The following is an 11,045-nucleotide window of genomic DNA, read 5'->3' on the forward strand; positions in this document are numbered from 1 at the left end:
TGCACTTCTGCATTGGCTGGTTGCCGCTTAGTCAGTAGCCAAGCGCGAGTAGGTGGACTACAACAGCGTTTGTGAAAATGTCCACTGGCATGTCTCAATCGACATTTTCTAGAAATGTACTCTCTTGGTATTTTCGGGTCACTTGAAGCAGCAACCACAGCTCATCGTCCGTCCACACAAACTTCAGCGTGTTAGCCATTTTATTTATTTATTTATTTTTGTTTTGAATTGATCTTATCGGTTAAGGCTTCTCTCTCCCTCATGTCCTGATTGGTGGAACCTTTTTTTAACACGTTTCAGTCGGTTGAATATTTTCACTTCTCTCTAATGTGTTATTCTTTGTGACATCTGTTTTGTGTCATTATGGATGTCTTGCTGGTTGTTAACATATCTACCTACGGGTACAAAATAAAGTCACCTGAACCTGATTTATATTTACAGTCTACGCTGACTGACGGGAAGCGTAATGCTTATGTGTGAAATCTCAGTTTTCAGAGACGGAGCGATGCCCCTTTTAACAAGTTTTTAAAACTCTGCATTTTTCATAATATTTGAGATATTATGAAATGAAATATTTACGTGTAAACATGGCCAAAGCCAGAGTTCATAAACTCATTGACTCCACGACATTTTTTTACAGTGTGAACAAACAGGTCCAACAGTGTGATGCCTTTAATGAGAAGCTACACACAATGTTGTAACTTCAGTATAATATATTTTTTTTTTTCTTGGTTCTCCGGTGACGTTGTAGGGAACTGTAAATGTAACAGTAAAATGTAACATCACTGTGTCATAAACATATTCTAGTTATGCCTGAAGAGTTCAGAGGATGAACCCAGCTGATAATGCAGTAAATCATTTAACGTTGCAGGTTTTTGGCCGCTGACTTTGATGGAGTTAACAGAAGTTCCAGAAGTGAATTCGAAGAAACAACACCCACGCTCCGCTAGGAACCAGATAACACAGATACTGTGGAGAGTGTAACACACACCTCTCTGGCACATGTCCACCTGTTCCACATGCACACTCAGACACATGGACTGAGCTCAGGTTGCACAACGCACCTTACCTGCTGCTGCACACTTTGCCCCTGAGAAAACACACTAGAGTATCTGCACATCTGGGAGGGGCTGCTGCGGTGACAGGTGAGTGAAGGAAAGTGTTGTTATACAGAGCGAGGGATGAAGGGTTCTCGCTGAAAGTTCAGAATCTAATTTACTCAACTTTTGAAGTTTGACTTTTTAGAAATGCTGCTGCTTGATAATCTGGAAGTTTAACCCCGATCTGATTTGACAGAAGAAAAGAGAAACTCTTCCAGCTTGAGAGAGGAGATAGAACTGACCTTGAATTTAGAATATAATTTAAGTATATTAATTGATCACATTTGTGTTTATATAGCTTCCTAGGATAAATGTATGTATTGTCTGTCATGTCTGTGGGTCAAGTCACGGCACAAATTTACGGCTCTGATCGCCTAATCTGACACAGTGACCATCGTACCAGAAAAAAGATTGTGTCGTCTGACCTCGGTGTCAGCGAGACCAGTTTCTACCTGATAGATCTCTTGACAACAATCGTCTGAGAAAGTACCAGAAAATCCAGCTTCAGAACCTCCTGAGCAGCTTATGGAACCTTTTTTAAACATGTTTTATATTTGGGATTTAGAATCTGGATGATTATTTCTGTATTTCTGTACAACCATCAACGAAGCCTACAGGGCTTCACGTGTTGCTAGGCAACAGTGAACAGTCTAACCCGTGATGCCGACATTCAGCTAGCATAACGACTCAACAAATATTTAAACTAAAAAATACACGACTTAGGCCCCGTGTCTGCGCGCTCGGGAGTGTTAGCATGAAGCATTTGTGCACTGAGAAGAAAAGCGCTTCACGTCTGTCCTGTCTCCATGACAACAGTCTGTTGACAACGGCCGTTGTATGACCGACACGGCTCCGTTACGTTTTACTGCATGATTTATATTTGAGTTCGTTTATTTCCCGATCAGACACGGAGCAAAGACGATGTGAGTACAAGACACGAGAAAACAAACAAAAACTACGGGGAATATCAGACATTTGGAAAAGAACTCTTTTCTGAAAAGTTGAAAGATTTTCAACTTGAGCGCTCAGAGCGGTCGCACATAAAAGGAAGAGTGCTCAGAAGAGAAGGCGCTGCACTTTTTCTCAAGGCGGTCGCTTTCTTCATTAGCTATAGCTGGTACGTTAAAGGTAAAAAAAAAAAAAAAAAAGAGACATTTTGTCCAACTGGAAAAGTTTATCCCACCATTGTTGGCTGGTGTTCAACATTAACCCCTTCATCCAACAAGCGATCTATAATGAGGTGAACAAAACCCTCCACATCTCAACGACACCAATGTGAGACTTAGCATTACCTAGCTGGCTAGCCAAGAAGTCAAAACAAACAAAAAAAGGAGAAATTTAGTCAAACTAGAAAAGTATAAGTAAAATATGGAGAATATGAATATGAATATGAACAAGTTTTAAGATGGAAAAAAAAGGAACACTGCTGCAGCGGCAAAGGAGCGAGGAGTGGTGTAAGAGAAAACAGCTGCTCGCGTCAGCGCGTAAAGTCTATTAATTTACTATTTAATCAGAATTATTATAGGCCTATTGCAGGTCAAATCTGGTGAATTGTAGGCCTATTAAACCTACAATTTATTTTCAAGATGTAATCCAGCAGAAGAAAATCGACTTTTAAACAGCTCAAAATGAAATATAATAACATAATAGGCTCATATAGATTTATAGTTAACTTAATTCAGAGTTTATTTGAATGTGCATTAACTTTATCCTCAACATAAAGCTGTATTCACACACATAGGCTAAATGTCCTCTCACCTTTATCCCGTTTAGTTTATTAATTAACCCTAAATGAACATCTCCCACCGTTAATGTAGCCTAGGCTCCAATTCCCTGCGGAGTAATGCAGCCTCTTCTTACCGAGGATCGACTAAAAGATGCCATGTTCGATAAAATAGATCGTCTTATACGCTGTAGTAATGCCACCCTAACATATCATATTAAACAACCAGGATTTTTATTCAGACAAGCGGTGTATCTTCACTAACACGGGCGTGATACGACTGAATGAAAGAATGAGATAATGAAGCAGCGTTTCTGGCTCTGAAAGAGGGTGGAGACTTAAGAGAAACTCAGGGTTCATTGAAGAAAACCTGCTCCCGACCAGGTTAGGGTCACACTCAGTTACCATAGTAACCGACTCAGAGATAAAGTTACCTCTCCCTCTGGAATAGGCTGGAGTTACCCCTCTTTCTCGAGTTTGAGTGACCTCCCCCTCTGAAATGGACAACCCAGAGTTTCCACAAAAACTTCTTTCAGAAACGGGCCCCTGATGTTCCTGATGTTTGTGTTTCTGAGTGTGTGGTGCATGCAAACAAAGCAACGCAGACTTCTCAGCTCTCATTCAATCTTTAATTACATCAATAAAAAAAGTGCTGCTTGGTAAAGAATAAGATTTCTTTAAAATCCTCAAATTCAAATGAACAAAGAAAAAAAAAAGTCAAAAATAATTTATGATACAATAACAAAAATATTTACATTTTCATAACAAATAAATCTATACAAAAAAAAAAACATTACAGGCCAGACTGCAGCCAGGTGGAGGTAGGTTTTATCATGCTAAGAATAAAAATACAACTAAGTCACGCCTTCTGTCTTGTTAAAACCTCCGGACATTTAGAAAAAGATGGCGGTATCGGACTACAAAAAAAAAAAGGTGAAGACATCTGGAAGAAAAAAGCCTAGAAGCTACAAAAACGGGATCTAGCTCTCGCTGGAAGACATTGAGGTTTTAACAAGACGCCGACGTGACCGACCGAACGAAACGAGGAGTCCTGAACAGAACACATTTCAAGGCAGAACAGGTTTTTACCATAAAACACCAAAAAAAACACCTCCACTCTCTTTACTCCCAACGAAGCGGGTCTGTTCAAGTACAGCCAGACTGAAGAGGAAGAACTCTTATGATTTCAAAATAAAACGTTATAATATTCAGGATGCACTTTTAAGACATTTGACACAAATGAGAAAACATTTCTTTTCCATTTGCACATTTCATTACAAACAGCACATTAAATGGATAATATTGGCAATATTGGTTATTTTCACACTTCAGATCCAGCCCAAAGTACAAGCTCAACCAAACACCTGATAGCTCGAGGACACAACAGGCTCCTGGTGAACGCGTACGAGTTTACATTTCAATAGATACCACCAACTTTAAATATTAACAACCTTTAATATCACTTGGTTAAACTGAGTTCTCCGGCGCCTATTTTGCATCCCTGTGACCAATACAAACAGCTTAATAACGGGGCACAAAATGGCACGACGCGAGGGGTCGTCGATCTTTACAAATGGGAAATATTTAGTCAGTGGCCCTCGGGTATGTCAAGTCACATGATTTCATTTTCAGATCTTTTTTAACATGAGTTCATATAAAACCGCTCCTTACATTCAGGAGATTCAACCTGTTTCATTTGCGGGTGTGCACAAAGAAAAGGTCGTTCATTTAAAAAGAAAAGTTTAGAGACAATCCCAAAGAGAATCGAGAACATTTGAGAAGCTAGGGCCACTGAGTAATCAATCACTGTTACACTGGAGGAAACTCGTCTGGGTTTGTAGTCACACATCATGAAAAAGTTAATTTTACACTTAGAAAAATTGCTTCTTTTTTTAAAATTTTGGAGCAAAGGAACTAAATGTCACAGTATTTGCTGCTTCTGCTGGCTGCTGCAGCCGTCTCCAAACCAGACACCTTTCAATAAAATCTCCGCCTGTCACTCTGTAAAACATGCAAAACGTTGTCCAGAGGTTTTTTTTTTTCTTATCCGCACCGACTTTGGCTGATTTTGCTACTTTAGCGCAGCTCGCTGTTCAGTCCACCGTCCAGTTTCAGCCTCCTCAGAACCTGAATGCTGTTTTTTTAATATGGCTACTTTAGAGCTTGGGACATTGATTCATGACGCACACTTTAATCACACAGTGAGTTATACTTCCCCACTTGGGAACACACTCTCTCACACACACACACACACACACACACACACACACACACACACACACACACACACTGAGGCGTGAGCCGGTGATGGACTGAACAGAGGCTGAGCATTGGTATTCATACAGTATCGAACCTGGTCTATACAGTAATGTCTTTAACACACATTAAACCTGATAACAGAGTGGTGTTGGGCCTCGAGGTACGCCTGAAGCCAAACGGGGCTGGACGCGCACTGAAAACCTCTTTTTCCTGATCGTAGAAAATAAAATTAAAAAAACATCAGATTTGGAATTAAACTGGAATCAAATGAGGATGAAGTTGAAGAAATAACTCGAGGGCCATCATCACACGCGGGTCAGAGTGGAGGGATCACTGGTTAGTATGGCTATAAGACGTCCTGAAAACACATTATTCAAGTTTCATTCAACTACTGAGCTGATGTGGCCGACGGTTATTTGACTCTACTTGCACCCGTTGCCATTTGGCGAAAAATGGGAGGGGATTAGCCCTTCAGAGTGCGTCCAGCCCGACGAAAGTAAAAAATATCTGCTCTCTTCATTCTCGTTTCAACTTTTTTTTTTTTTTTTTTTTTTTAAATCCTACGCTCTACAACAGTCAGCAGTCAAGGCATGAGAATGATCAAATCTGAGGCAATGAGTGTGTTTCTATGGCAACTGTTGAGTCTATACAGTCCAGAAGAAGTTATGGTCACCATTAAGTCCTTGAAATGTCTTGAAAACTTGTGCGCTCTTTTTAGCATGAAACGCCACCTTTCCTATCCACCCTCTTTGTACAAAGTCTTTTCCCTTCCCCGCCCCGCCCCCCGAAAAGTCTCTCAACAGCTCGAAAACGCAGCCTGTGATTGGTCCATTAGCTGCGGAGCTGCTCCAGTCGCGCTTTCAGCTCTTCCTGTTTCGCTCTGAGTCTGTCCCTCTTGGATTGCAGTCTGTGGCCTTCGTCTTCCAGGCCGTAGATGCAGTCCCTTGCCTTCTTCAGGATCACGACCTTGGACGCCTTGTCGTTGTGCGACAGCTCGGGAACGTTATCTCGCAGGCGCATGAAGCAGTTCTTCAGCTCGTTCCGCCGCTGACGCTCCATCACGTTGTGCGTCCTCCTCCGCTCCTCCTCGTCCTCCGTCTCTGTTGAATTTTTGGACGAGGAGTGGTGGTGGTGGTGGCTGTGGTGGTGATGGTACCGCGACGAGGAGGACGAGGAAGACGAGCTGCGGGAAGAGGAGTGGTGGAAGCGCGACGAGCTTTCGCTCCCTCTCGTGCGCTTGGTGGACGAGGATGCAGGTGGCGGCGAGGCGGGACACGGCGCGGCGTAGTTGTGCTGCAGCTGGATCTCGAAGTGGTGGCGCTGAAGAGCCCTCTGCTCCTCTTCCTTCTTCTGCTGACGGGCGGACAGGGCGGCCAATGAGGAGGGGCTGGAGGGACAGCGCACCACCGTGACCACATCAATCTCCTCCTCTGGAGAAAACAAGAGAAGAAGAAGAAGAGGTCAGATGAGTTTTCTGGCACAACCTTGTTTTTTGACCTAACGACTTAAGGAAACTGTATCTGCTGTGTGATGACGTACTGACATTCCAGAGGAGCGCTGACACCAAAAACAAGAGTGTAGACACTGTACACAAGAGCTCGCCTTTCACACACACACACACACACACACACACACACACACACACACACACACACACACACAGTAGTACAAACGTTTTCTACTATAAAGAACCATAAACAGTTTGAAACCTTCCTTCTGTTAATGAGTAGCAGGTTGATGTGTAAACAGAAGTGTCACTGCTCTGATGCGAGTTAAAATAGACACATACACACACAAAAACGAACAAAAAAAAATCTGTGGTATTCTTCTCATTTTAAGTAATGACTAACCCTTAAAAGATTATTCAATTGCTTCTTCTTCTCTGGTTTATAAAGTGCAGGATGCCACAGGGCTTTAGTGGTTGAGATGACTCATTAGGAGGTAATAGATGGAGCCGCTGAACATGACTCACACACACACTTAAAGTGGATTCTCTCCACTAAAGCCTCTCATCTCATCTTGTCAGTCAACAGATAAGCCCCGCCCACACTCAAAACTACATCCTTGAGCCATAAAAAAACGCTCCTGCCGATTACAGGTGGGCGGCCGGCGTGCAGATAAGGACGAGTTCAAAGAACGAGATTGGGCTCAGCGACAGTAAACATTAACAGGGAATTATCAATGAAACACCAGGGAACGAGCTCAGGGTGAGGTCTGTTTATACTGATAAGCTGCACTAGGAGGACGGGGTCGGACATGATTATCAGAACTACAGCATCCATAAAGGCGAGGAGATATTTTTAAAGCAGGCCAAAAAACAAAGATAAACACTAAAAAATCTAAAAAAGAAGAAGAAAGTTTTTCAAACTTAAAAGTTGCCAAAAGATTTCACTAGTTGAAGTCTCAAAACATGTTCAACAGTCGAGCTAACTTTTACAGGAGCGGTGGGCATGAGAAGTAAATAAAAGTACAAATCTGAACTCACCAGAGTCACTGGATGAATACGTAGAAAACTCTCCTCCGGTGGAGCCGTAGTCTGACGTGGACTCGCTCGTCTCCTGAGTGGCCATCAGGTTCTGGCAGTCGAGTGTGGAGCCGGCGATCTCCTCAAAGATGTTGGTGTTGATTTCAGACAGCAGCGGGCTGGAGCCGAGCATGGTGGAGACCAGCTTCTCCTCCAGGCTCTTGTCGGACGCGAGGCACTGCCACAGACAGTCCTCCCCGCTCTCCTCCAACGGGGAGCACGGCTGGCTGGGCTCGCCCTCCTTCTCTGTGGCGCCCGAGTGGAAGAAGTCGCAGTTCCAGTTGAGCTGCATGTCGTGATCCTCCAGCAGGATGTCCGACACGTAGCTCAGCTGGTCCTCCTTGGACAGGGGCTTACTGCCGCCGACTCCGGGCTTCATTGGGGGGGACTGAGGAGGTGTCGGCAAAGACTGGAGGTCCTTCATCAAACTCTGGCAGAAATCATCGTCAAATAGCAGCGGCTCAGAGTAAAGCCAGTCCTGCGACTGAGCGAAGCTTTGCAACATGATGAATGGTAGAATCTGTGATAAAAAAAACAAACAGCAAAACACCCCAAGTTTAAAAAAAATGTCAGAGGTAGATTAAGAAGAGAAAAGTAAATCCAGAGAAGCTGAGGCTGTAGTGTGTTGAAGCAGCGTGTCAGTGGCGTAAATCCCAGCAGCAGCAGCCACACGCGTAGTAGTGAAAGTTTAAACCAGTTTCTCCACTCTGGGAGCCCAAAAGGCAGTGTGCCACCTTTTATCTGTGTTTACATCACTCAAGCCCCGCCCACCCCGCTCCCCAGGGGCGCAAATCACCCCCAAAAGATTTAACACCCTCCCTCCCCCATGACATCACGGGAACAGCTGGGAGAGACCGGGGCAAGACATTTTACACCTCTTTCCACGCTTTACATTTTTCCCCCCTCTTTCTCTCTCAGAAAGATAATAAAAAAAACAGACTCAGGTGGAGCCCGGCTGCCTGCTGACACAGAAGACAAAACCTTCAGAGAAAGTTTGTTTGTCTTCTTTTCTTTGTCAGGCAACTCTTGACACATCGGCTGCTGTTTCACACTCACATGCAGGAAATTCAAGACACACAACCTAGTGTACCCAACACCGAGTCGGGGGTAGGGTGGATGTCATTTAAACAGCCCTCGAGGAATATCAACCAGTGCTGCTCAAGCAAATCTCTCACTCAAGTCGTAAAACCTTATAATTAATAAACTGCAAAAATGCGTCACAATAACACACAACCACGACCACAAGTCAACAGACAGAGAGGAAGTCGTGTTCTGTGAGGGGGGGGGGGAAATCCTATACTAAACGGGCTCTCATGCTTATATATGGGTATGTATAGCAAGCCTGTGTGTGAGAACAAAGCAGCAGTGTGTGTGGTGCAGACAGACCCAGACTCAGCCTGGCGAACCTTTCAAATAACTTAAAACACAAACCAGTCTGCGCATGTGACAAGACACTCAAATTAAGTCATTAAATAGTGTTTATTTTGACGTTCCCCCCCCCCCCCCCCCAACTCAAGGCTTTAACACCTACGCACTGTTTATAACGCATGAATGGACACCTTCTACCTGCAGCGTGGGGACAGCGCGTGCACATGACAGCTCCGAGTGACGATTCTTAAAAAAATGTCACTTTTCTCCAAATGAGGTGCCGAGTGGAGATTTTACCACCAAGTGCGTGTTAATGTGTCTTAAATATGTTGAAAAGGAACGCAATGTATCCTGATTTTAAACACATTTTGGACAAGTGTGAAATATTTATTAAAAAAAACACAGAATGCGAAAAAAGACAGGTGTCTCCTTTAGTTTAGAGCTGCACGAGGAAGAAGAAGGTCATTCAGTGTAATAGAAAAGCTTAAAGTCCGTATGGTTTCAATGGTTGACCCACTGTTAGGGTCATTTAAACCCCGCATGGGTTGAGCAAAGCAGAGTCTCCACGTGAACACCAACACCCTTCTCTTTATAACAGTTAATACAACATTAACGCACGAGTCAATTCATGAAATTGACGAAAGCTCTATTTTACGAGCAGCATTGAGGGCACGTAAACGTCTCATATGTGTAAATTAGATAACATAAGGTAAAAAAAAAAAAAAAAAACATTTCACCCGCATCATGCACCAAGTTACCTTCAGTTGTCCTTATAGAAGCTGGGATTTTCAATATGAAGAAGAAGAGTCCGGAAATATCCAATAAAGTCCACAGGGAGAGGCAACACACTAGCACTGTCTGCGTACGGGAAATTTTCTACGTGTGAAATTAAAGTTAGAGCACGGCAGCATGGTGTTTATCTCCAGTCTCCCTCCTTCTTCTTCTTCTTCTCCTCCTGCTACGAGCAGACAGAGTAGGTGTGGCTGTCGGGGGTCGCTTGGTTTATAAGTCTGCCACTCGCCGATGTCCTTCCGCCACCACCGAAATCGCGCCAAAACATTAAAACGCACAATATTTGGAGTATGGCATTCAATTGTATAGTTTTTATATTCTTCGTGAGTCCCCGTTTCGAACGAGTCAAGGCGGAAAAAACTGGCCTGACGGCAAATTTTAGTAATTTCGCGTCGAAGTTAGGGTCTATGTTGTCTTCTCGGCGGAGTGATACCGCGGAAGGCAGGGATTCCAGGAAAATGGTGGCGGGTAAAAGTTGGGACAGAACACACGTGGATTGTGCGGAGATGCCGGGTGTCTCACTGCCTGTCTGTCTGCTCGTCTGTCTGACTGTCTGACTGTCTGTCCGTCCTGCTTCAGGGTGTTAATGAGAGTTACGGAGAACAACATAGACATACAGCTTCATTTACCGACCTATTTTGTTGTTTTATTTTATTTTAACGAGATTTAAAAAAACGAGTTTGTAAACGTTGCGTTCAGGGTCATTTGCCAATATTCAGAAAAATACTAACTTTCACAATCATTAGTTGGGAATGCAGCTGGTACAGTAAAAGGGGGTTTGGTATTTTTACGGCATGTTTAAAGACATTGGAGGCTGCAGTGTGTTTAGTAGTACAGCAGAGAGACAGACAGGCGGGCAGAAAGACAGGCTGCATGCTTTCAAAGCCACGTTGTCCTCCAGTTCAAACTCTTGCAGGGGCGTTTCACCATCCATCCATTTAACCCCGGCTCCACCTCCTCTCCTTACTAGGCTCTTACTACTACTACAACCATAAACTTTCTGAGCCAGCCGCGAAACAAAACCGGCTTTAATGAAGTTTTAGGCTCTTGTCTCAGTTTGAACTTTTGGACGGTTTATGCAAGTTTATTACCGTTTTATTGCAAAGATTACTATTGCAACATGGTAAGCCTGATATGTAAATATATTTGCAGTAAATGTTTGTCATGCAATTTGCATATTTAGAGGTCAGCATTGTGTGCAAACATTTGTTTTAATTTATTTTTGATTTGTTTTCTGCAATTTTATGGGGGAAGTTTTGCACATTATTTGTACTATCTA

General features: G+C 43.3%; 1 protein-coding gene across 1 annotated transcript; it reads right to left on the reverse strand.

Annotated features, from left to right (window-relative positions):
* Nucleotides 1-3,438: 3,438 nt before the first annotated feature.
* On the reverse strand, nucleotides 3,439-9,951 carry mych (myelocytomatosis oncogene homolog). Its single transcript, XM_061041332.1, has 3 exons — nucleotides 9,733-9,951; nucleotides 7,568-8,126; nucleotides 3,439-6,512 (listed from the first exon to the last, which is right to left on the reverse strand). Exons 2-3 carry the CDS (start codon nucleotides 8,109-8,111, stop codon nucleotides 5,914-5,916), a joined length of 1,143 nt encoding a protein of 380 aa, XP_060897315.1. The 5' UTR covers nucleotides 8,112-8,126; nucleotides 9,733-9,951; the 3' UTR covers nucleotides 3,439-5,913.
* Between the last annotated feature and the right edge of the window lie 1,094 nt (nucleotides 9,952-11,045).

Source organism: Labrus mixtus, chromosome 7 (assembly GCF_963584025.1).
Source record: "Labrus mixtus chromosome 7, fLabMix1.1, whole genome shotgun sequence".
Classification (NCBI taxonomy): Eukaryota; Metazoa; Chordata; class Actinopteri; order Labriformes; family Labridae; genus Labrus; species Labrus mixtus.